Source organism: Ambystoma mexicanum, chromosome 1p (genome assembly GCF_040938575.1).
Source record: "Ambystoma mexicanum isolate Mex_15411 chromosome 1p, UKY_AmexF1_1, whole genome shotgun sequence".
NCBI classification, from domain to species: Eukaryota; Metazoa; Chordata; class Amphibia; order Caudata; family Ambystomatidae; genus Ambystoma; species Ambystoma mexicanum.
Window position 1 is genome coordinate 544,293,617 of NC_090921.1, and position 26,619 is coordinate 544,320,235.

At 46.6% G+C, this 26,619-nt stretch overlaps 1 protein-coding gene across 2 annotated transcripts in view; it reads right to left on the reverse strand.

The window, feature by feature from the left end:
- TCF3 (transcription factor 3) overlaps positions 1-26,619 on the reverse strand; it is a 1,342,799-nt gene that overhangs the window by 211,256 nt on the left and 1,104,924 nt on the right. For both annotated transcript variants that reach the window (XM_069649483.1, XM_069649484.1), the window contains exon 13: positions 8,651-8,729. In XM_069649483.1, the coding sequence (XP_069505584.1) occupies positions 8,651-8,729 (79 nt within the window). The remainder of the gene's footprint in view (positions 1-8,650; positions 8,730-26,619) is intronic.

The window sequence follows — 26,619 nt, forward strand, 5'->3', positions numbered from 1 at the left end:
GGATTGGTAGAGTTCAACTCCCTATTGTCTGTGTGCTTGAACCCCTTCTTCCCCGGGGTCCAACCCTTCCCTTTGATCCACAGCTCACCTTGTTTTCTTGGAAAGTGTGCTCTCCGTCCTGCTTTCAGCGCAGGGGCGCATTGATTGATGCGGGCTCATTGCTGCATAGTTACTTCACTGGAAAGAGTCCGACAGGTAAGTATAGTGAGTCTTTTGAACAGTTCTCTAACTTCGTTCCTTTCCTTCCTTAGATGATGGCCGGTGTCCGAGGATGGCGACGTGCTGGTGAGATGAGTAGCGCTGAAGGTGAGAGTGCAATGCGACCCTTTTGTATTTGTATTGAACTGAGTTCTTTTTCTGTGTCTTTTAGGTGCCGCAACGTTTTCAGCGTGGATGCCGGTTATGAAGAAGAAATGCTGTGATTAAGTGCGGTATGCGGCGCCTCTAGATGTTTCCATGCTAACCTGGAGTGTCTTTTCCCTCTTGCAGATGGATGAGAAGTTCCGGAGAAAGAGTTCCCCCAGAGCGGCTGGGATTCAGGTAAACGTTTGAAGCTCGTACAGTCTTTACAAATAAAGAAGATTTGCTGAATGCTTACTAATACCTTTTTTTCTGTTCTTTTCCCTAGGAAGCGGCTTGCCGGGATGGGAATGACACCGCCGAAGATGCCGGCAGAACAGAAGAAGCGATGAATGATGGGCAGAAGCGCTGCAAAGCAAGGCTGTTCCTAACGGTGTTTGTGTTCTTGCAGGAGCTGAGAAGAAAGTTGGAGGCCTACTGAAGACCGATCCCAACACGGCGAGTGTCACGCTGCAGGTGCAGAAAAAACAAAGCATGTTCCTCAGCCTGGGCGTGGCTTAAATAGTCTCTGGGTATCCCAGGTGTGTCTGGGCTGAACCACACCCAAAAGACTAGACTGCACATGCAGTTCTGGGAACCAAAATATGTGGGGGCATCCATCTTGTCCCCATCAATGCACTACAAGTCCAATCCCCAATGTTATCCTATGGGAGTGAGCGAGTCTGGTGCCACAAGCGCCAAGTCTGACTCCAAGTGGGTCTTTGGAGGGATGGAGAGGCCCTTGAGGGCCATGTAGGTGATTGTGGCCTGGCTCCAGCCCGACATCTTGGAGGGCTGGGGACACGAGGGGCAGGAATCATGACAGCCACGAGTGGAGCATTCCCCCTCCTCTCGTTTTCTTCACCCACTGCTTATGGTACTTCTCAAGTCTGTCTCGGTATAGCAGTAGGGCCTCACACATATACTCTATTGGGGTTTCTCCTCCCATGGGGGTGGTGGTCGTGCCTTTGCTGCCTAGGTTTGTGCTAACGCGCTGCACACACTGTTAGCTTGTCGAAAAGAAACAATTTCTATTCCCTCCCCTCTGTCAAAAAATGCTCCTTCGCCCCGCTGCCCCTTTTCTCTTTCTCCACACTGCCACTCACTCTCCACACATTCAAAATATACCACAAATCACACAGTGCCCTTCCTGGGTCTCCAACCTACATAATAAAAACACAAATAAAACAAGCTAAATTAACTACTATTCCCGAGCCCTCCAATTATACAGGGCTCCTATAGATTTCCATTTCCTCTGTTACATAGTATGAGTGGTGCCACCTTCTACCCTCTCTCGGGGAGGCTCCCCGTTTTCCTTTCCTTAATATTCTCTTAATATAATTAATACCAAAAAACAAAACGAACCACATACATGCCACGCCCACAATTTCAATATCCACACCCTTCACACTCTCCCATACATCCACCCTCTACTTGTCATCCCTTGCAAGGTTATACTCACTAGCACGTGTTCACACCAAATTACTCCGCCACGGGGTTCAGAGCACACCGGCCTGCACCTCTCCTCGGAGCCACACCCCGCTCCAAAGAGCAGACAGAAATTCTGCAAAGACGGCTTCTGCACGGCCACTGGGGCATACGCATGTTTGGGAATGGTCGCTTTAGGTGGGCACGGCCCCTTCACAGAGGCTGCCTGTACAGCCCCGCAGGCACAGGGGTTGGCAGCACTGAGATCAAGTTTGGGTCACCAAATGAAGGCACGCCCACAAAAGCTCACGCCAGAAAAACTACAACCCGCTAGGGAAAAAAGGCCATGAGATTCTTGCAAGGATAACAAGTTTTAATTGCACACAAAATAAGTACGCCAGCAAAGAACTTGGCTGCCCACAAACGTTCTGCCGAAAAATGGTACAAGCAGAATGTTAAAGGGAAACAAATTGTCAGTGACCTAAACGTATACAGTACAAAAATGTGCACAGCTGGTTGGTGAGACCTTATACATGGCCAGCTCGCTCTATAGGAGATGCCAGGCCATTGACCCCTGTCCGTCCGTCTTCCATCACATGGGGGTCTGCGGGGCTCATCTCCAGGGAACCAAGGTCAAGCTAGCAATTAGTTACTATGTGTTGGGGAGAATTTCTGTGCCAATTTATTTTAACCTTAGAGACCCACAGCTTTTTCCTGGACGCTGGCCTTTTTAATTTTTACTCCCAAGTGAGTGGGACCCTTTTCTCACTCACTCGTGTGTTTTTCTGACTATGATGTTCTATGCTCCTTACTGGTTTATGGTGCCATTGAAGTTCCTTGGACTTTTCTTAATGTTTAAAACCATTTTCTTGGGTGAACTACTGTTCCCAAGAATAGTAAGATGACCCTGTGTCTTACTTACCTTTACTTTATGGGTCCAGCACACACCACGCTATGTGGAATGCTGGGGGGTTACATAGTAATTCCTTTAACCCATTCCTCATGTAACATTTTGTAACACTAACTCACTTGAATGGCTGCTGGCAGTGCTTTCTTTTTATTTACTACCTAGTGATAACTCGGCCGCAGTGCTGCACACAAGAGTGACCATATTCGCAAAATGACCACCCCTCCCACCCATCTTTTTTTGCCATTTCTTGTTAGTTTCTTCTGGGCTTTTACTGTGTTTGCATCAGATTTGAGTCTTTTGAGTTTGCCTTTGGCAAGCTTCAGCCCTGAAGCCCGCCCAGGCCCCAGTGTGTAAAGTCAGGAAGTGAGGGAGGGTCCCGGAACTTCCCTGTCCTTTGTCTCTAGGTGTGTTCCAATTGGCCAGCTGGCTGTCCTCGAGGACAGCCACCCTGCTGTGTGATTGGCAGCATAGGGCTGTGAATGAATGGGAACTTGCATAAAAAGCGAGGTTTTTTGGGACTCAACCACTGGAAGACAACAGCCGAAGCAGAAGACGAGAGAAGCCCCAGCAGCAAAGCCCTGAACTTCAAAGTACCCGGTGAAGCCCTACAGCTATGCTGACCTCGTTTTCGAATAGACAGGGAAGACCCAAAAAGGACAACTTCCTCCTTTAGGATGGTGGGACCAACTAACCTCGTAACCAACTATTTTGGCGCAACCCCCGATTTGCTGTGACTTTCTAAGGCTGCAGAAGCCCAATACCCGGGGTACCTCGACCACTTGTGAGTGCATTGTCTGCCGAAGTCCGAATCTGGACAGATCTTAGTGGGCATCGAAAGGACCCTACAGAAGCAAGAAATCCACATTCAGAGTCCCCTCACCAAAGTCCAGGACCGAGGGATCAAGGAAATCCCAACCAGAGTTTTCATTCTTCTTTGGCGCCGAGATAAAGGTGCCATAACCACAAAGCGCTTCTGAATCAACAGAAATCCATTGCTGCAGAGTCCCTCTCTCGAGTGCTACCGCAGGAGCCCTCCAGAAGTCCTCCCTTTCGTCACAACGACCAAGGACCAGGAACAAGTGTCTACTGCATTGCATTGAGAAGGCAACCAGCTGGAACACTTCCTTCGTTTTCAAGGTACTGTGGGGCCTGGGGTATTTTATCCTGTTGCCATTCGGGTGCTTCCCATCTTTGGGAGTGCGATTTAACCCTGCACTAAGTTGACCTCAATTTACCTGCGTTGGCTTTACAGCTTGTGCTTTCTAAAGTTGACTCCTCTTGAGTTACTGTGATTTCTCTTTTAACACTATTTAAGAACATTTTTTTTAACAAGAAGAGCATCAGAACTTTGGCTGTCCTGGCTCCTTATAGGCCTCCTTCTGAACATATCGGCTTTGGCAGTCCTTGTTCCCCTACAGGTTTTAAATGTTAAACATGATAATGCTGAGATAATAGACTACCTATATCCCTCTGGGAGAATCTAACTGTTCTTATAACCTATCAGTTTGTTCTGATCTAACCCCAACCTTTCCTTCATTGACAAACTCAATTTTGCAAAGGTGATACTATATAAATGCTATAATGACCTCATATGACGTCACCTCCGAGTGCTGGAACATGTGTAACATATGAATGAATTACTCACCTGCTTTATTGTTCACTTTTTAAATTGAATCCTAACTTGGGATTAATGTTACAGCTTATTACTACTTTTTAAATAGCTTTGTGTATAAATAATCTACTTTAAGTGTCTAAGTGTTTAATTGGATACTTGTATTTACTGGTTTCATTGCAAAGCTCACATGAGCTCTCTTAAGATATGCCCGGCTGCTCACTCACATTACTAACTTGTGTAGTGCAGGTCTATGTTAAAAGGTGGGTTACCCAATACTTAGAGATGGGTCTTGTGCAGTCCCACACCAGTTGGACTGCACTAACTCTTAACACTGGTGGCAGGCGGTGGGATTGGTGTAGAGTGGTTGCATTGACTATTGGTTGTACTTGTGCCCAAATAAACCATCCACAAAGCTATCTTGACCAAAATTAAAAGTAATCTTGTAACTGAAAATAATGCCAGGAATGGATAATTTTAATGAACAGTCCCTTACTGCACTTATAATGGAACAATTGAAAGATGTATCTAAGGCAAGGGAACTGAGTTCAAAGTGTAGAAAGAGCGAGTTGATTGAAGGGGTGTTAAATCACCAAAACCCTGGGAGTAGGCCCATAACCCCTACTCCCAATCTTGATATGGAAATTGATGAAACTGACAGTTTAGAGCTTAGCTCCAATCTGCCAAATGGGTCCGAAAGGTGAGGAGGATCCTCAAGGAGTGTGCAACTCCCCTCTTCAGCCTGCTCCTGTAATTCAACAGCCTCTTATCACAACCCCTGTGGGTCACAATCCAAGCCCAGAATATCTATTTCTTGCTTACCAAAATAGGCTGCAATTATGTATGATCCTAACCTTGATGTGTTGGATTGGTCGCGTACATTTGAATTCACTTATAGTTTGCAGAATATTTGTGGGAATTATTTAGTTGCATGGATCATGTCTAGGCTCCCCCAGAATGGTTGTGATGCTATTATGGAATTCAGTACTACAGACAGGCAAGATTATGAACTAGTCAAACAGGCACTTGTTGCCAGATTTGGGAAGACTCCTTCCGAATATCAAAAGGTTTAGAGACCCTTGGGCTAAAGGGGTTTGTGAATGCCTGAAAACCTTAGATGGTTGAGTTAAATAACCCCCTCTTTCCTATCACTCAAGCTGCTGCTTGTCCCCCCATTTAGCGAATCCCTTAACAGGGTCTCCAATGTTCTTTAAGCCTTCTTGCATCTTCTTTCCTAGAGACTAGAAAGTATCCACAGAAACATTTGATTTCTACTGCTTTGCAAGACTTTAAGCCACTATGAACTGCCTCTAAACCTAAAGCTCTGCTAGCATAACACTAACCAACAGTTTCCCTTCCCAAAAATCACTATCTTATATGTGTATGCTGACTAAATGCAATTACCGTATTACTTCGTGGGTGCAAGTAATCACTGATAGTACAGTAGACCTGGTCAAACTCCTGTAACAATTGTGTTAACAGTGACTTGTGTAAATATACTAAATCTATATTTTAATATAAATTTATGTGTAAATGTTTCTTTGATGTGCATTACTAGCTAGGTTCAGTGTACTTACCTACAGCTCACATCTTCCTCTTAAGATAAGCCTGACTGCTCTGTCACTCTACCAAGGTCTCCGAGTAGTACAGACTGATACTACGAGTTGGGGATCTACAAACCACTGGGATAGCTTACTAAAGTCTTACCTCCAAGTGGAACTTTAGGAAAACTCCCCTAACACACTGGGCGTGAGTGCGTGCATGCCCTGAGCCAAGCAAGGCCTCAGACATGAGAGGATACAGCTTGGATCTTGCACCCGAAGCAGAGACGTCAACCTCAGAGAGCACTATTGTAGGCGCTGACCCCTCAGCCGGATGGCCGTTAGTCGTACCACCCTGACTCATGAACTCTGAGATGGCACTAGACGATCCCTTACCCCCCGCGGAAGAAGAAAACGAAATTTACCTCCCTTCAGAAGACAGCCTGTTAGGGCCCCGGTGCCCGTCGGCTTGGGAACCGGTAGCCTTAGAGGCCTTGGGCCTGCCAGAACCTGAATCAAAGGAACCCAGATCTGTGGGAACTCCGGGAAAGGAGTCGCCACACTGTGGAGCCGTGCTGAACAGAGGGCCTAACTTGTCTTGATGAGAGATCCTGGAGCCGAAGTGCTTAAGGTGGGGCAGAGGAGAAATGTAGAAGTATTTCCTCCATTGTGACAAACAATTCTTCAATGCCCTATGACCAAGAGCGCTCCAGGCCATACATGAGTTCCAGTGGTGCTTGGTCACCAAACACTCAAGACACAGTACATGAGGGTCGGAGGCCCGGTAATGAGCAGTCGCATGAGGCACATCTTGTGAATCCTCCTGTGGCGGACATGCGCCGGAAGAGGCGAGGCACCAAACGGAAGTGAAAAAACAAACCGGAACAAGCCGAAAGCTAAAAGAATCTCTGCGCTGGCTGGCAGGCCCGACACCGTCTGTGCAGAAAAAGGGACTGAGGTGAGGCGCAGGAGGGCAGGGCGTTTTTGAGGCTGTGCCCCCCACGCTATACTAAATTTAAAGGAGAAGCTCAATTTTTCTGGCACCGTCCCCATGTTGGGGGGATGCCAACAAGGAAGGAGGAAAGGGGACAGGACGTACGAGTCCTTCTGTCTCCCATTAAAGGGTGTAAAAACATGCAAGGCACATTTAGTTTTCTTTTGAAAAGCCCTATTAAAGTTAAATATTCCTTTTTGAGAGACCTTTTAAAAAGGGAGCTATATATATTATTACACCTTTGAGCTGTTCCAAAAGGACAGAGCAAAGGCTACCAGTCAAGAGAACACAAATTATTGTTGGACAAATTTCAGTCTGGTTTTCGTCCAAAATATGGAACTGAGACTGCCCTGTTGGTAGTACAGGACAAACTGTTAAAGGCTGCGGACCAAGGGGAGCTTACCCTCCTGATCATGCTGGATCTGTCCGCGGCCTTTGATACAGTGAATCATCAAATTCTTCTGGACCGCCTGCAGGAGGTTGGAAGAGTATCTGATTTAGCACGGAGGTGGTTTAGGTCTTTTTTGACCAATCGTCAACAGCGGGTGAGAGTGGGGGAGTTCCTGTTGGACCTTATTTGCTTGAGCTGTGGGGTCCCGCAGGGATCCTCCCTGTCGCAACTGTTTAATCTGTATATTCGGCCACTACTTGAGATTCTGAGACGCTATGGGTTGAATTTTTACTCATATGCTGACGACACCCAGATCTTCATACAAAATGGCAACTTTCAGGAAGCTTTTAACAAACTGGGGCTTTGCCTGGAGGAAATAGGCAGCTGGATGTCCAAGAATTACTTGCAACTTAATGCTGCTAAAACTGAATTGATTCCATTTGGACCAAAAAATCAGTTGGCAGCTAAGAAGTTGCCTATTCCATCACTTCTGGGCAAGAGTTTAAAATGTGTATCAAAAGTAAAAAATTTGGGTTGCATGTGGCAAGAAGACCTGGGCTGTGAAGCCCAGGTGGGAGCTAAGACAAAAGCAGTACATTTCATTCTTCGAATGCTACGTCAAGCACTCCTCTACATACCAACCAAAGATCATGCTTCTGTGGTAGGAGCTCTTACCAGTGCCCACTTGGACTATTGTAACAGTCAATTGTTGGGCATTCCTACTAAACAGCTTCAGCGGCTTCAGAGGGCGCAAAATGCAGCCATCAGACTGATATTTAGACTGAAGAAAACTGATCATGTCTCACCTTTTCGCCAAAAGTTGCATTGGCTACCAGTCGAAGATCGCATTAAATTTAAGACAGCTTGTATTGTCTATAAATGTGTCAATGGCCTGGCTCCCCTGTATTTACAAGAGCTAATAACAGCCATACCAACCCATGAGACAACTGCGATCTTGTGATAGACATCTTTTAACCATTCCTTACTCAGCTTTTAGAACCAGAGGTGACAGAAGATTCTCTGTGTTTGGTCCCAGGCTGTGGAATTCGTTGCCGCAATCCCTAAGAACCATGAGCTCACTTCTTCAATTTCGCCAGGCACTGAAGACTTTTCTTTTTAGGTAGTTGTCCCTATTTCATCTGGGATCCTTTTCAACTTTATTGCTACCTTCAGCTGTGTCATCTGCGCCGGCATACGGTTTATTTCGTTTGGTGCGCTTTACAAATGTAAAAAAATCCCAAAAAAATCAAAGAGGCTGCAATTTACATAAGGCAGTGGGGAAAGTACAGGAAATGAAAAAATATTTTAACTCAATTTAATTAAAGATTGTATGTTCGATATGCTTATTCAACTCCAATATAAAACGACATATCAATCTAACCATCACGTGCAATAATTAAAAATCAGTAACAATATTTTAATGTAGAAGACCTACCGGTCAGTGCCTGAGGGGATCCTACTGGCGTGGAGGGATTTGAGGAATAATTATTGCTGGAGTGATCTGGGGAGTAAATCTGAAAAATCGAGGAGGATACATAAATTAGCCAGGATTCCCTTTCACAACAAAACATGCACCAATGACCCAATAGATCAGAGCAAACACTAGTGTATGGATCCCAGGAACTTCACTGATGTACCTCACAACTTACAGTAGTAACATGCTTTTGGCCCACCCAAATTCCTGAAATGAAAGCAAACATTAGATGGTGAATAGACTGATTCAGAGCTGCAGAATTTAGAAATGATCCTCATCTAAACAGGTTTTTGCTGTTTACTAAATCCTTTAGCATATGTATGTAATACGTAAAAATAGGCATAGAAAAAATGAATATTCATGCAGAAGATGGTGTTCTATAGATGTACAAGTATATTTGAATTAGAATGTGCAGGGGAAGGGCAGCAGCTGTCTTGTGGTTGTCCTGTGTGCCTCCAGTTCTCACGCTGCTGGGTGGATGCAGTCTGTTTGGTCTCAGGTGGAAGAAAGAAAGAGGGAACTATAAAACCCCATCCCAAGCAACCTTATGGCAAAGCCCTAAAGGGGAAGAGCTGCGGCTGTCTCGTGGCTATCGTGTAGGGGGGGGGGGCGGGTGTCCGGCCTGCATGTTATTAGAGTTAGTGCTGTTCTATCAGCGAGCTGCTGGTCCTCTATGGCGATCAGAATTCCCTTGCCTGAGCCTTAGCTCAGCACTGCTGCATCGTGTTGTGGGACTTGTGGTTTAAGTACTACCAGACTGCACCTATTCTAAAGCTGCACGGAGTCCCTGGAGCTGTGTTATTCCGCTATTGGCCTTGATTATTGGATAGCATAGCTACGTTTTTGTAGTCTGAAGCAGTCTTGGAAATTGCCTCAAACTGCTTTTGGCTGGAGAAGTAAGCTCGAAGTAAACTAATTTCTGAGACTGCTTGGCCTTGCTTGCACTGGCCGGAAACGTTTGACCCCCAGGTGCTTTTTCACTTTATTAATTTTACTCGGCCACCATAGAACTGTTTTGGTACTTGGAAGGAAAGGAGGGGAGTACGACTCCGGCAGCCCCATAAGCCATTCAGGCTTTCTTTTCAGGGAGACCAGCCTATTTAAGCGAACTAGGTTCGGTCTGTGGAACTTCACTTGAATTATCTCTGAATTAATTTTAGATTTTTGTTCATCTACTGCTATTTATTGCTATTGCCACTGTCCTTTTTAGCGGAAAATCTATTACTAGCAGTTGTTTGTTTATGATAAAGGGAGAGAAGTGTCTGGCATTATGACCGGGGGGGGGCAACTGTCCCTGTCTCTCCCGAAGCTGGGCAGAGGAAAATACAGGGAGAGGTTTTCCCTTTTCTCAGCAAACATTCATCATCTACTGACCACCAATTGATTAAAGATTCTATGGACTATCATATGACATTTGTTTAATTGGGACATTTGCACGACCTGCCCATTTGCACAACCAGCTCATTTGTACAATTTGATTTGTGCAAATGAGCAACACCGTGCATAATATAGCAGATTTTACAAATAACTGATATTTACCTTGTTTTTAGCAATGCTGGTAGTCTAAAAGCTAACAATAATGGGCAGAGGAAAGCGGACAATTCTATCTCTGCAGAGGAAGGCCATAAAAGACTATTAAAACTAATTGCAGAAGGATTTCTAATGCACCCGATTTAACTTCAATATCCATGGACCCGGTTGTGCCCAAATGTATTGCTAATCATGCTATAGTTTGTGTACCTAGTGTTGCCAAGTTAAAGAAAGTAGCAGATCCGTTTGAGATGTTCAGGGTTACAAACTTGTTCAGGGTTACAAACTGCCTTGATCAGAGAGGGGTAAATAATTCTGGGATTCCAATCTCCGGCCCCGATATTTGCCCATGAAGAGGTCCTATTGCATGCCACCCATTTCCCAAAGCAGCGCAAACAGTCAAACAGACTAGAGGAGGGGGATCCATAGAGAGTTTTGCCCCCCCGCCCTACCACTCCCGGCCCCCGAGTTGGTTCTAGGGAGGGCACAGAAGCTACCCACCCTCCAACTGCTTCAGGGCGATAATGCCAAGCTCACCAAGTATAACCTGTATAGATATATCTAAACCTGTGAATCAGTCTGCTATGTCCAATCCCAATTATTTCTATGAATTTGCCTTCCCCTACAGTAAACAGCTTTGGAATTTTGAATGAGGTGGTTCTGGTTCAGGTGGTAGATAAGGCAGAGACAGGGTGGACTAAGGGAAGGAGAAAAAGGGTGGGGAAGAAGGGAGAAAGCTTACTTGTACTGCTGGAGTGTAAACATTTATTGCTGAGTCCACACCCCGCGTCTACTCAAGTTATAGTAAACCCCCAGATATAGTTTGTGGTGCTGGGGGTTTCAGTGAAGTAATGGGTGTTTTAAATACCATCACAAAGGAACTAGCAAATTTGAAAAGGGATGTGGTTAAACTGGTGAAGGCCACCGAGTCAGGGGATATAGAGCAAATAGTCCCAGATTATGGTAAAGGTAATGTAACCCTGTTTGTTACGTCAGTGAAATAGCCTACAGCGATGGGCAACACAGGTTGCTCACATTAAAGCTGTAACAGTGAAGGAAGCTCAGTGCCCTGTGAAGACCTTTAAGGGTCCTGACTACTTTACTGAAAGAGCTGAGAGTATAGGCAGCAACGGGCCAATAACGCGAGTTCTTCAGCCATTAATGGCAATTCCACCCAATAATGTGTATAGGAATGGAGGTACCATCAGGCATAATTAGGATTATTGGGGTACCCATGGGCAATTATACCTCTCCTGCATAGGAAGGGGCAAACATTTTGTTCATCATAGGGGTAATCCATCGTGGGGCGGAGGAAGTGATGTGTTTACGTACGTTGTTCCCCGATTGAAGGCAGGCTATTATGAGGACGAAGTGTCAGTGAATAAATCCATACATTGGTTATGTAATAGGGTGTAAATCTGAAATCCGGGAAGAGATTGTGCAAGAGGTAAGATGCCTGTGGGTAACCGAGACTTCATTCACATAACACTAGTTCACCCAGGTTTGGACAAAGGGGCTACTGTCTGTTGAGCTACGATCATGCTCCCCAGCTTCTAATAATATTACTCTACGCCCCAGATTACCAATGTCTAATTGCCCTTCTTCGAGTGCCCCCAACAACCTGAATTTGCAGCACAGAGATATGGATGGGACTGCTGAAGGGTTGGAGATTCATTGACTGGCTGGGACAAACAACCCGATTCCTTTTAGCGCGGCACAGGTGTTCCAGCACACCCTGCAAGTGGTAGAGATCCTCGCCTCAAAGGGATTAAGGGTGTTATTGTTGAACATGGCGGGGGTTCATAATCTTATGCTGGCCTTTGAATGGGCTCGTTTCTTTCATGTATTCGACATGGTCTGCCTTCAGGAAACATGGACTACGGATAACATAGTACTACAAGGTTTAAGTTCCTATAGCCTAAGTGCATCAGAAGGCCCTAAAGAGATAGACCAAAGGGAGGGTTGTTAGTATTGATTAGATTATGTGCCCCCTGAGGAGGACCCCCTACATTAAGGCTGTCTGTATTAAGGCTGAATGTGAAGATCCCAGTACCTGAGGAAGGTGGTCTCTACCCATCAATATACCACCGAAACGCCAACTAGTTCCATGTAATGGTCGCAGGAACTACATTCTCCTGCGTTTTGGTACCATGGACATACACGCTTTATAGCGGTAGGCGTAGTACACCCCCTTTCAGCCTGTGACAACACAGCAGATAAATGAATGTTTGGGTTACATTGTATATGTTGGAATTCCTTTCAGCCAAAATTTGGCTTAGCACACAGCATTCTGTATGATATTGTTTTCGTTGTAGCCGCAATCAGGCTCTGGTTGACGCACGTACTGTGCCATTTACACAAAATTGTTCAATCTGATCCTCTAGACAAGCTATCTCGGAAATTTCTCATGATTTAAAATGTATACACTGTTTTGTTAACACCAAATCATTTTCTGTCAGCTCCCATATATTGGGTCTCTGTTTAGTTTCTTGCGGGGTTGTACCCCTACTTCTATGAACTTTCGCATACATTTTGCTTGCATTGATTGTATGGACTAAATAGTCCTGTTTCTCTCTGTAAACTGCATTGTTTTTGTATGTTTTTCATGTATGTTTTTCATGTTTTATGTACTTATCAAATTGACACGTTGTCTTGTTACAAACCAACAATTAAAGCAAGTTCTGCACTTTCTTATTTTTTCTCATAAGGTTACTTTGACTGGTGAGAGACCCAAAAATTAAATATTGAATTTGATTTAATCTACTGTTTAGGCTACCAGGAGAACAATACTGTTAGCTCTACAAATTATATTTTTTGACCTAGGATATTCAGGCACACCCTTGTGTTCACAGATGTTTGTGTGCCTGTACGTTTTGGAGTCCCTCTTTTGTTTATATAGTATTGATTAGTCCAGCATTGTATTTGACAGTCAAACCATTGCTGACGGGCACAGTTGATCGGCAGTGTCTTGAGGTGATTAGCCCGAATAGGAAGTATACAATGATCTTTAACATTTATAATATGACCAGTGGATTTGTTCCTATGGAAAGCCTCAAGATCAGGACAAAGGGGTGGAAGTATGATCACTGTTGCTGGTAATGCGAAACAGGTGGTCAAATGGTCATCAATGGACCAGAGCGTGATCCTGCTAAGCATTTATGTTAGTATCGATTCTCATATAGTGGGCATTTGTCTAGCAGATCCCATGTCCCCCACTGTGGAAGATCTATATACCGATATGGTGCAGAACTTTGTTTCCCTTTTTTTTTAAACCTGCGAGTAACATCAGAAGTATAACCTAGCCAAAAATGGGTGGTTTGATGACTGTCAGCTAAGCGGGACCTAATGAAATATTTTAAAAATGTGGTTATGATTGACAAGCCCTATCTGAGGGGCCTTTGGGATAATTACAAAGCAGTAGTGGCCCTTAAAAAGTCACAATATTTTAAGAATGAATGGGATGAGTAACTGTTCTATAGTGCGAATGGTGATCATGTCAATTTTTGGAGGCTGGTCGGAGGGAATGAGGTGAAGCTGGTGGGCCCGGTCTCCTGTCACATTTCACAGGTTAAATGGTTTAACCACCATGTAAACTTTTCAAGAAAGGACAGAATGAGCCACTCGCATAGCCACAGCAGTCTGTTGGGGAGAGTGGCGTTGAACCCCCATTGATGTTCTCATTCACTGAAGTAGAAGAAGCTATAGCTGGGTTAGGGTATGGGAATGCGCCAGGGGCGGCTGGAATACCCATTGATCTGCTAAAAAACGAGCCATCTGTTTGGGCCCATCTATTAAAGAGGGTATTTGATTATGTCGCACGGGGAATGTCCCTCAATCATGGCGTGAAGCTATTATCTCCTAGTACAAGAAGGAAACGGCCGAAAAGCTTGACTAAATCCCCCATTCACACCCTTGTTCACTACACTGAGTGTGGAGGTTGCAGGGGTGTCGCCCGCAGCCAGTCCCGTAAAAATTTAAAGAAAAAAACACAAAAGTAAAAAAAAAAAAAAAACATTTAAAACTAATGTTTTATAAAGCGAAAGGACCCTGTGGCGCTGGTTCCGGATAAAGGAAGTGAAAGGGAACAGGCGTCTGAGGGACACAGCGAGTCGGCGGTACACAGCAAGTGTGCCAAAGCAAGGTAAGGGGGCAAGGGCAAAGGATGAAATGTTCAGGGAAGAGAAGACCGAAAGTTATTTTCGGAAAAATAACTTTGTCTTCCCCCCCCCTCCAACATTTCAATCACGGGCTTTCAACCCTAATCCGTACAAGAAGGGAGACAAGAACCCTGGGAACTGTAGACTTCTCACTGACTGATGCAGTAGGAATAGTATACGCAAAGGTGTTGCTGGCCCGCCTGCAATGTTGGGTTCTTGAGGCTAATCATATAAACGATATGCAGGCTGGATTACAGTCAGGCATTGGCACAGAGGACCAATGTCTTGGATTGTATGCAGTTTTGTCCAAATATATCTCCCTACAAAACAACAGGATGTTCGCTGTATTTGTAGACTTACGCACAGCATTTGACAAGTGTTTTGCGCTGTAAGCTGTGGTCAGTGCTGAGAAGGGTATCCCAGGGCCATTGCTGTTTAGTATTCAATCACTCTATATTAAGAATGGAGCTTCTGCAAGGTGGGGGGGCTGGGCAGAGCGACCACTGAAAACTTTGCGGTAGAGAGGGGGGTCCGATGAGGGGTGTGTGTTGGCCCCACCTCTTATTTTGTTTGTATATAAATGTAATAATTGAAGAACTGTTAGTGCATGGTCTTGATCCTCCCAAACATGGATGTGATCTAGTCCCAGCGCTTTCTTATGCAGATGATGCAGTGCTGGTATTTACTACCCCCTATGGGCTTAAGAAGTAATTTGACTATTTTTATTAAGTGTGGTGAACTTTCAATGGAACTTAATATAGCAAAATCTAAGTTAATTGCATTGGGTCGCAAATGTAGCAAGAAGTTTAATTTGAGGATTTTAATTATTGAGCAGGTATTTTTTTATGATTACTTAGGGGTTAGGTTCTCAGAAGATTTATCTTGGTCTGCGCATTGCAATAAGGCTGTGACCACCTTAGAAAAATACAGCAGCGGAATTCACCGCTTTTTTATTATACATGGGAGAGGAGCAATTTCACCTCCCGCTTTAAAATTGTATAAAGCACACGCATGGGGGTCGATCCTTTATGGGTGGAGCGGTGGGGTCATTGTACGGGCACCAAGATCAAGGTGGCTGACAATGAGTTCCTCATGCAACTTAAGGGCCGCCCAATGGCTTCTATGCATTGGGAATGCGACCGCATGCCTTTGTGCGAAGTAGCGGTTAGTAAGACACTATTATTCTGGACCAGACTGTGGTGTACGGCCGAAATTGCAAAATATAGGGAAACTATCACCAGCCTACGGAATGTGCCTGGGCCGTGTTTGTTTCCATGACTCATGCATACAGGGTTTGCGTATTTGGAGCTGCCAACGTTCTAGTCCAGCTTAAAGGGGCTACCAAATGGTTCAAAAAATGTGGTTAAATTAAAGTACTGTGATGCAATAAAAAGGAACATGAAAAGGGCAAGCACTGTTTGAAAGACTGGTGCGCCATATTGGCTTTGAGCCCTATTTAGACTGCATGGCCACATGGTATGCGCAAGCTTTGTTCTTTCAACTTCAAACCAGTACTCTAAAGGTGGCCACTTCTACTGAAAAATTGACTAGTTCCTCAGATACTCAATGTAAAGTTTGTGGTAACCCACAGTAAACGTTAAAACATGCATTACTTACCGTAAAAGCATTTATGATGATTGTATCTGCTTAGATTCACATGCTGTGCATGTGGTCCAACATCCAGTGGTAACCGCAGAGTATTGCATCTCTGGATCTTAGGAGGTGCTACTTGGTCCCCCTCTTTGGATTAAAGAGTATTTTGCATATGAAGTGGCTGTGGTACATTGTAAAAGTACGACTGATGTGAATGATGTTTATTATATTACAAACTGTCTCCATAGGGCCTGGTTAAGAAGAGCGAAATTGATATTGAGAGGTTGTGGAGCGCATTTTTATTTTCTTTTTTACAAAGGATTGTTTTATTTATCGGCTGACATTTTTACCCCTTTTATATGTTGCAAGACATTAGAAATCTATAGGCTTGCATATATTTTGCAGTCCAAGTAACCACTACGAGTACAAAATAACCCAACCTACTTACCTGGACCAATAATAGCCCAGCAAGGGCATCTGCTTAAGAATTATAAGGAACAAGTTACTTACCTGTAATTGTTGTTCTCCAGCATGGGTCTGGCTTGGATTCACATGCTCATGAATATTCCCAGTCGTCAGGCTGGGAATCCTCGGTAAAGAAAAAATCAGTTTCACTTCTGAACTGTCTTTCTCCTAACAACCAATCACTGGTCTCTGGGTCATACTGCCCCCAGCCAATGACTACCCTCTACCTAAGCCCCTCCTCTGGCAGCCATCTCCAGATTTGGTAGCACGTAAAGTGGAAGTAGGACCAAGAGAAGAGCCGCAGAGGGGTAGGCAGGAGGGTTCGCATTTGAATCCATGCCAGACCAATGCTGGAGAACAACAGTTACAGGTAAGTAACTTGTTCCTTCTCCAGCATGGGGTCTGGCATGGATTCACATGCTCATGAATAAAGAATCCATAGCAGTACACACATGCACAACCACGGGAGGTGGCAAAGCTCAACATTAAGCATCTCTTACCTCATCAGCCTCACCTTCAAGCGAACAGGTTGCGAAGCACTGCTTGGCTGACTCTTGACTCCTCCCTGGAATCCTGGTCGACGCAGTAGAATTTCGTGACGGTGTGGATCGACCTCCACATAGCAGCCCTGCAGAGGCACACCAGATAGAAGTGCCGTAGTTGCCGCGGTCGCTCTGGTCGAATGTGCTCTCGGATGGCCAGGCAACAGTTGGTTTACCAACCAGTGACAATGGGTGATGCAGCCGGAGAGCCACCTGGAAATTGAAGGTTTGGAGAGGACCTTCCCTTGGTACACAGGGCCAAAGTTAACAAACAGCTGTGATGTCTTCCGAAAACACTTTGTGCGGTCCACGTAGAACTTCAGCACTCTAGACACATCCAGCGAGTGCAAAGTCCTCTCAACCGGCGACGAAGGCAACAGGAAGAAAACAGGTAACACCAAGGTCTCGTTGAAATGGAAGTCAGACGACACCTTGGGCATGAAGGAGGGGTGCGTTCGCAGCACCAACCTCGTCTCGTGGAAAGTCAAATAAGGCTGCATGCAGGACAGGGCCTGGATCTCATCTACTCTCCTGGTAGAAATGATGGCCACGAGGAAAGTGGTCTTCTAAGACAGGAACTTGAGCAGAGCTTGATGCATCTCCTCGAATGGGGCCCACATAAGCCTAGTCAGCACCTCGTTGAGTTCCCACGCCGGGGCAGGCTCCTTCACCGAGGGGAGCCAACAGAACACTCCTTTGATAAACTCCTTGACTAGACAGTGCGACCAAATAGAAGACCGTCCGAGACCTGGAGCCCCGATTTAGCCAACAACAACAAGTACGGCAGGACTTTAGGGGCTGTGACCCTCTGATGGTTAATCTTCTGCAGCCGACACCAAGTCGCGATACGCTTCCATTTTGTGTCCGTAACACTTCAGAGTCAACGAAGCCCTGGCGTTGGTGAGGATCTCCCTGCCGTCCGCAGGTAGCTTGTAACCACTGAACTCTAATGCTGCAGGAGCCAGGCCTTTAGGTTCAGCGATCCTGGGTCGTGGTGCAGGATTGTGCCTCCTTCCCTGGCGAGAAGACCGCAACCATTGACTGGAGGGGACGCTGACATGCTGAGAAGGTCCGGGTACCAGATTTGCCTTGGCCAGGCTGGAGCGACGAGGATCATCCTGCACCGGCTGAGTTGACTGATGACTCGTAGTAGTGGCAACAGCGGGCACACGTACAGAACAGGCCTTCCCAAGGGAGGGAGACTACATCCCCCATGATCCCCAGCTGGGGCAACCTGCTGACGAACCTTCAGCACTTGGTCTTCGTCGCAAACGGATCGATCTGGGGACGGCCCCACTTGAGGAAGATGTTGTGCACTTGATCCTGCCGTAGCTCCCACTCGTGGCAAGTGCGCAGTTCCCTACTGAGGGAGTCGGCGACTATGTTTTTGACTCCCTCTAGGTGAAAAGGAATAGGCAACATCCCCTGGGCGACGGCCCAGTGCCACATTTCCTGGGCTTCTTTAGAGAGCGCCAGGGATCTGGTGCCCCCCTACTTCCGGATGTAAAACATTGTGGTGTTATTGTCTGTGAAGACCCTCACCACTTTGCCCTTGAGGGATGGAAGAAATGACTTGAGAACCCAAAACACTGCCCGTAGTTGCAAGAGGATGTGTGTAGCGTCTTCTCCTCCTGCAGCCACAGGCTTCTGGTGTGAAGAAGTCCGGTGTGGGCTCCCCAGCCCTCCAGGGAAGCTTCCGTCATGACCGTCTCCTGGTATGGGGCTTATGAGTGTGTTCGCCCCTGCTTACGCAGAAAGAACATGTTAGTGGTGTTGTCAGTGAGAATCCTTACTACCGAGTCGTGGACGAGGGGAAAAAAAGATTTGAGAGCCTAGTGTACCGGCCACAGCTCTACGACGTTGATATGTAGAGATGCCTCCGTGGGTAACCACAGGCCTTGACTTGAAACTGGTCTAGATGAGAACCCCATCCTGTTTGAGACGTCAATCACAATAGTGTATCGAAAATCTGGTTCCACCAGTTGCATGCCCTGTTTGATGTTGATCGGATGGGTCCACCACTATAGGGCGCCTGCCAGTGGCCGTGAGTTGACTACCCTGTCCGACCAGGAGCCCTGGATCTACGATCATCTGGATGTGAGAAATTCCTGTGCTCGGTGTATATAGAGGCGACAGTTCGGAATGAGGGGGATGCAGGATGGCATGGTGCCAAGGAGAAACATGTACGAGCAGACCGCAACAGATTTTCCCGATGTAAACAAGCCCACTAGGGTCAAGAGTTGCTCTATCCTTTCCTCCGATGGTTTCATCTGATTGAGGGTTGTCTGGAATTGAGCCCCCAGGAAGACCAAACTCTGAGGGCGTCAGATAGGATTTACTGACGTTGATGGCAAAGCCTAGACGTTGTAGAAGGACCATTGTAATGTTGAGAGACTCAAAGGTCTGCTGGTAAGTTGTCCCCCTGACCAACCAGTCATCCAGGTAGGGGATACACGTGGTGGCTGCTTCTCCGAAGGCAAGCTGCTACAGGAGCCAGGCACTTGGTGAAAGTCCTGGGAGGTGACCTTAGGCCAAAGGGGAGAATATGAAACTGGAAATGGCTGTTGCCCACCCTGAATCTGAGGAAGTTTCGATGCCTTGTGTGTATTGGTATGTGAAAGTAAGCACCCTCGAGATCTAGAGAAGCCAAACTCATCGGGTTGTACTGCCCTTATAACGTCTTACAACGTTAGCATCCTGAACTTTTGCTTTTTATGTTCTTGTTGAGCAGCCGCAGATCTAGAGGGGCGCCAGTTTCAGTTTGGCTCCTCGATCATGAAAAACCTGGAATAGGTACCTGTTCCTCTTGCCGAAGGGGTGGATCCTCTCGATTGCCCCCCTTTTTTAAGCATGAGATTAAGCTCTTGACGCAAGATGTGAAGGTGAGGCAAATTTTTTATCGAAAGAATGGGAGTTGTGGACGCTTGAACTCCAACAATGCCACTCGTTGAGGAGGAATGCCACCTTCACCTCTATTTGACTGCCCATGTGGCAGTCATTGTTGTGGTTTGCTTTGACAGCCTCTTTGCGAAGACTAGGATCCCCTTTTCCTCTGACCTTGGAACTCCTTGTTGCATTGGGCGGTCTGGAAGGAACACCTGTAGCCTTGGGAGTAATAGGTGGATCTGTTGTAGCCCATGTCTCGAGAACCCGAAAATCTTGCTTTTCCTGAGATGCCACGAAAGGGGCGAAACGATCTTCTGCCCTGAAGGGCTGTAAGGGACCTTGCTGTTTCAAAAGCCACTTTTAGTTTTCAAAGCGTCGATCTTTTACCCGAAAAGATTCTTCCCCCACAAGGCATGACCACGACCTTGTGTTAAACTTCCTGATGGAAATCCGTGCAGCAAAGCCAAGGTTGATGCCTAAGCACCACCCCATTGTTGATTTGCTTGAAACCAGTCTCCGCTTGTTGACAGCAATGTTTATGCTATGGTTCGATGCCTCTTCCCACTCTCGCACCAAAAGCATAGCTTCCTTTCCTCTCCTGCTCTGGAATGTAGTCTAATAGTGGCGCTATGCAGTGCCACATTTGGCAGCCACACCTCGCCACGATGGCCAATGAGTTGGAAGCCTTCACAGTAGTCGCCCGATAGTGAGGACTTTCTTCCCAAAAGCATCCAACTTACGGTTGTCATTATCGCTGGTGTGGCACAATTGTCATGGGTGCAAGTACTTCTGTTAGCTGCTCCAGAAACCACAGACTCTGGTGTAGGCTGCAATGTTAAGCACTTCGAAGTGGATTCAGGAGCTTTGAATTTCTTTTCAAAGCGGCCCTTGACTGCAGGCTCCGGGAAAGGGCGTTTCGTTGTACGGAGACCTTCCTGCCCTGTGTGATCCGGTATTGGGATTGAGAACACCGCCTTCTCCCTCTTCCCCATGAGGTCGAACAAGAAAACAGTCCTTTTCCTCCTCCGGGATGAAACCAAATTCCTGGCAAGCTTTAGCCATCATGGCATGGAATGCACCCATGTCATCCGGTGGAGATTGATGGGCCGGGCTACCCGGAGCATCCAGGCCGGTCTGTATCCCAAGTGTCTGCCCTTCTGGGAGAAGAGAAGGCCGTGGAGAGGGTGTCCTATGGGGCAATGTGAGAGTCCTCCAGCTACTCCTCTTCCTGATCCCTGCGTAGATGACTAAAAGCCCTAGGGGAAGAGGGGCGTCTAGCTGGGGATGGATTCCTGGGGTGAGACCTTTGGTTGTGCACAGCATCAGAAGTATCCTTCTGGCGAGGGGTGATCTGCGGGCTTGATGCCATGGGACTGATGGAGCCTGAGGCATTGGGAGCCTGGCGTCTAACTGCCCTAGGAGAGCCTGCAAAGTAGAGAGCAATGAGTGTGGGTTAATGAGAGGATATTGTGGAGTAATAGTCCCCAAGTGCATTGATGTGGACAGGAGGGAAGGCGATTGCATTGTTCTCTGTAGGCCCAAAACAGTAGGATCTGGGAAAGGCGGTTCCGAACCTCCTTCGGGAACCGATTCAAAAGCAGCCTGTTCATCGTAGAGAGGTGCCTCAAAGTCAGAGGTGATCACATGTTGAAATATGTCCTCTGGTAGTATGGTCGGTGACCTTTCCAAAAGAGGCATCTCTGTAGCTGTGTGCCCGATTCTTCTTTGGGAGACACGTCTCCCGTTGCCAATTCGGGCCGAGCTGGCTTGGCCGAGGAAGTATGCGTCGTTAGAGATTTTTTTCTTAGTCATCATCGACGAGGTTACTGTCGACAGAGCAGGAGTTGACAGTAGGGTCTTCGACGGGACAGCCGGTATGGTTGTCGACCGAATAGCAGGTGACAGGCCGGTTGTCGACAGGCGAGTCGTCGATGAATCGGACGTAGTCAGTGGATTGGTCGACGAGGGACGAATCTTGGACGCTGCCTTCGTCACCAGTACCACCGCAGATGGAGAAGGCGACGGCTTGGTTGACGACTTGGTTTTGTGCTTCGACTACTCCTGGGCGAAAGAGGACTTCTGAGATGCCGATGAGGTGTGAGGTTTGTCTGTGGACAAACACTGTCTATGAGGAGGACCTACGCCTAGATTTTTCTTTCTCAGACGCTTTGCAGGCTGGGTCCGCGGATTTCTGCCGGTGTGAGCCCTTTCCTTCTGTTTTTCGGAGCGTGAAGTAGAAGTATCACGAGAGGATGGAATTTGTGACCCCTCAGCCCTCGAAAAAGGCCTTTTAGTGGAGGAGGAAAACCTGGCTTTTTCCTGAGTGGATGAAGGCCTAGGCTCACCTGTCCGCTGTTGCTTAGGCAGCAGTTCTTCTGATCTAGATATTTGGCGCGATGGCGCCTTCCTGTCAGAGAGAGTCAGCGCGAAGAGCTGACCTCCGAAGCCAGATAGGCTCCCTCGTATAGCTAACAAATTAAGCACCTGTTCCTGTCCATGAGGGTTTTTTTTTGTGAGAACCCTTGACAGATGTTGCAATTATTGGCTGAATGAGTGGGGTACAAACAGTATAGGGACTCCAAATGCCTGTCCTTCCCCCACCCCTCGTGTACATTCATGAGGCCGCAGGTCTCACATGGCCGGAACAAAGATTTCTTCGGACCAGAGGATTCCATAACGGGACCAGACCTTTCTTTAACAAAAGACTGATAACTACACCATCCTCAGAGCAGATAGACCTAACGCTCGAGGAGGTGGTGTAGCCATCATCTTTAAGTCCTCACTTGATATTAGACTAGCCTCCTCTCCTCCACTTAAATCATGTGAGCATCTCACAGTCAAATTACAAACTTCCCCTAAGAGCACTATCACGTTGCATTTAATTTACAGACCCCCGGGCCCACCTGACTCATTTGAGGAAGTCATCACCTCACTAGTTGCCAAAAGCTCCAAACCTTCAGCACAAATGATTATACTTTGAGACTTCAATCTTGGGTTTAATGACCCCCTCGACACTCCAGCCATTGCCCTGGCCACGGCATTAGAGGAGCATGGCCTCCTACAACTCTGCTCCAAACCCACCCATTCGAAGGGAACAATCCTTGACTGGGTAACCGCCCTTAACTGCAACATTACCCTGAAGGACCCCGTACAGCTCATCTGGACTGATCACCACTTCCTCCCATTTGACATTAATACTAGCAATTTAGTGCATAAAAGGCCTGTTATTGCACCGGCCTGCCCAACTAGGAAAAAAAGTATCACCACAGCGGGAGCCTTAATACCCTTGGTGACCCCTATTCTGAACGCACTAACAGCTACAACTGACTTGAACCTACTGGTCGGCGTCTATAATGATTCCATGGCCAAAGCCATCAACATCATTGCCCCACTAAAAATGCGTAAAGGGAAACCAAAAGCGCACCTGAATACATGGTACACCCCGGAGCTCAAACTTCTCAGTCAACAAAAAAGTTAACTTGAAGCACTATGGAAATCAGTGCCTTCAGTAAATAACAGAACTAATCTCACCAATATCTTCACCCTCTACAAAAATGAGATTACACGCACAAAGAAAGAATCTCTTAACTCCATGATCTCTCAGGCAAGCTCTAGCACAAAGGATTTCTTTAACATCCTAAAGGAATTAGAAAACCCCATTCCTCCCACTGATACTTGCACAAAGGATAAACCATGGTGCACAGGGATCCAGAATGCCCTTGCTAACAAAATTTCAGGGCTCCAAACTAAAATTGACAACAAACGACAACTCACTCATGGTCCCACTTCCAGTTCCACCCTTCCACCACCTACCGCCACTAGCTCAGGCTTTACTTTCAAAAAGGTATCCATACCTGAAGTACAAAAAATTATAGCATCCTTGAAACCTTCGAATTGTAAGGGGGACAGTTGCCCCACACAGATCATAAAAGATGCAGCCAGGGATCTCTCCCCCTTCATTACCAAATTAATAAACCTGTCATTCTCCAATAACTCGGTCCCTAGTAACCTGAAACAATCCTGTGTCCTACCACTACTAAAAAAACAACCCTCGACCCAGATATACCCACGAATTAGACCCATTACCACCGTCCCATTCTTACTAAAAATTAAGAGTGGCCTATCTACAAATCCAGGATTACCTCGAGACAAACCAATTATTAGGAACGCACCAATCTGGCTTTCGTCCTCAACACGGGACAGAAACGGCCCTTGTTGATCTCAAGTGCCAGATAGACAAACTCAAAGATAAAGGTAAGGCTGCTATCCTTCTCCTCGACCTCCCCGCTGCCTTTGACCTGGTTGACCACAAAATCCTGTGCAACCACTTGTCATCGGCAGCACACTTCTCCCACTCTGTGGTCATTCCTGGACCACAGGACCATGCGGGTCTTCTCACAGCGGCCGACCCTACCCCCATTACTTGCGGTGTCCCACAAGGATCTTGTGTCTCACCTACTTTGTATGACAATGCATTACTTACCGTAAAAGCATTTCTGATGGTTGTATCTGCTTAGATTCACATGCGGTGCATAGTCCGACATCCAGTGGTCACCGCAGAGTATTGCATTTTGTTTTTCGTAGTTGAAAAGGGGACGTCGAAAGGCGTGTCTGTAACACTATCCCTATAGTGACGTGCAGTGTACCCACAATCCCTCACGCGTCGAGGTCCCTCTGTTTGTATTTTTTTCTGCCCTGAGGGAGCCTTCTATACGTGAGTGAGTACAGAAAAGAGAGCGATGTAGAAAGATGTCTATGTTCCTTCCATCCGAGAGGGGAGGAAGGGTGGGCGCATGTGAATCTAAGCAGATACAACCATCAGAAATGCTTTTACGGTAAGTAATGCATTGTCTTCTGATGTTTGTTAATCTGCTTAGAGTCACATGCTGTGCATAGACTAGCAAGCAGTACCCGGAGTTGGAGGTGGGTTGTGAGAAGGAACAGTAGAGAAAAGATGTCTTAATACTGCTTGTTCCACCTGGGAATCAGATCTAGAGTATCTAGACAGTAGTGTTTTGTAAAGGTGCGTACATAACTCCAGGTTGCCGCTTTGCAAATGGACTCAAGGGGAACGTTTGCAATGAATGCTATGGATGCCCCAGTACCTTGAGTAGAGTGTGCACTTGGCTTGAAGGGTAGTTCTCTCTTAGCAAGAGAGAAACAGAGAGTGATGCATTTAACAATCCATCTAGATATAGTGGACTTTGAGACTGCATCTCCTTCTCTTCCTGCTGCCACCGAGACAAAGAACTGATAAGTCATTCTCAGTGGCCTAGTTCTTTCCATATAAAACATGACAGCTCTGCGCACATCGAGTCTATGCAGGCTCTTTTCTCCCAAATTGGAAGGGTTTTGAAAGAACGTTGGTAGTTCTATTGACTGGTTGACATGGAATTTCGAAATTAATTTCGGCGCAAACCTTGGGTGTGTGCGTAGAACCACCTTATCTTTGTGAACTGTTACGAAGGGGTCTAGAATAGAAAGACTGGTAGTTCACTTACTCTCCTAATTAATGGAGATGATAGCTATTAGGAAAGCAGTCTTAAGAGTGAGGTCTTTAAGAGTTGCCTTGTGCATGGGTTGAAAGGGTGAGCCCACGAGCCTGGTAAGTACTACATTAAGGTCCCAGCCGGGAGCTGGGTTTGCTATCGGAGGGTGTATTCTCTTTACCCCCTCCATGAAGGCTTTGATAACTGGGACTTTCCACCATGACACCTTAAGTTGAGAGGTGGTGTATGCCGAAAGTGCCGCTAAATGGACCTTAATAGAATTGAACACTAGACCTGAATCCAATAAATAGGTCAGGTAAAGGACAATTTGTGTGGGAGAGCAGTGGACTGGGTTGATGTTCTTACTTCTACACCAGACGACAAATCAGAATAGCAGTGGCAAGTGTTGGGTTTTCTTGATTCTCTGAGAATGTCCATGCATCTCTGTGGGAGTTGTAAAGGGCCAAATTCTATGACCTCAGGAGCCAGGCTGCTAAGTTCATGTTCTGTGGGCATGGGTGTAGTGTCTTGCCCTTCCTTGTCCTGTGACAGCAAGTTGTACGGGCAGGGCAGTTTCACTGGTGGGGATAGGGACATCTCCATCAGGTGCGCAAACCATGGTTGGCGGGCCCACATCGGGGCTATCAGTATCATGGTGACTGGTTCCTGGTGCATCTTGTGCACTATCTTGTTCAGCAGAGGAGTCGGGGGGGAAAGCGTAAACAAATTTCCCTGACTATAGTATCCAGAGACCGTTCCCTTTGGAGCGGTTCTGTGGGTATCTGGAGGCGTAATCTAGGCATTGTGAGTTCTCCAGAGTTGCGAAGAGGTCTATTTCTGGGAAGGCCCATTGTGTGACGACGTCGAAGACGATGTCTTCGTATAATCGCCATTCGTACTCTGAGGGCAGGGGAAAGTCTCTGCTGAGTTTGTCTGCCAGCAGATTGAGTTCCCCTGGTACATGTTGTGACAATAGGAACATGTGTCTGAGAGCCCACTTCCAGATGTTTTGGGACAGCTTGGACAGTCCTGGACAGCGAGTGCCCCCTTGCTTTTTGAGGTAGTACATGGCTGTGGTGCAGTCCGTGAGGACCATCACTATCTTCCCTTGTAGGTGTGTCTGGAAGGCTTTTAGTGCCTTGAACACCGCAAGTAGCTCTAGTAAGTTTATGTGCTTGGAAGCTATGCTCGGAGTCCAAACTCCGTGAGCAGTCTGATGGGATAGGTGAGCCCCCCATCCTGTGAGTGATGTGTCTGTGGTTAGAGTG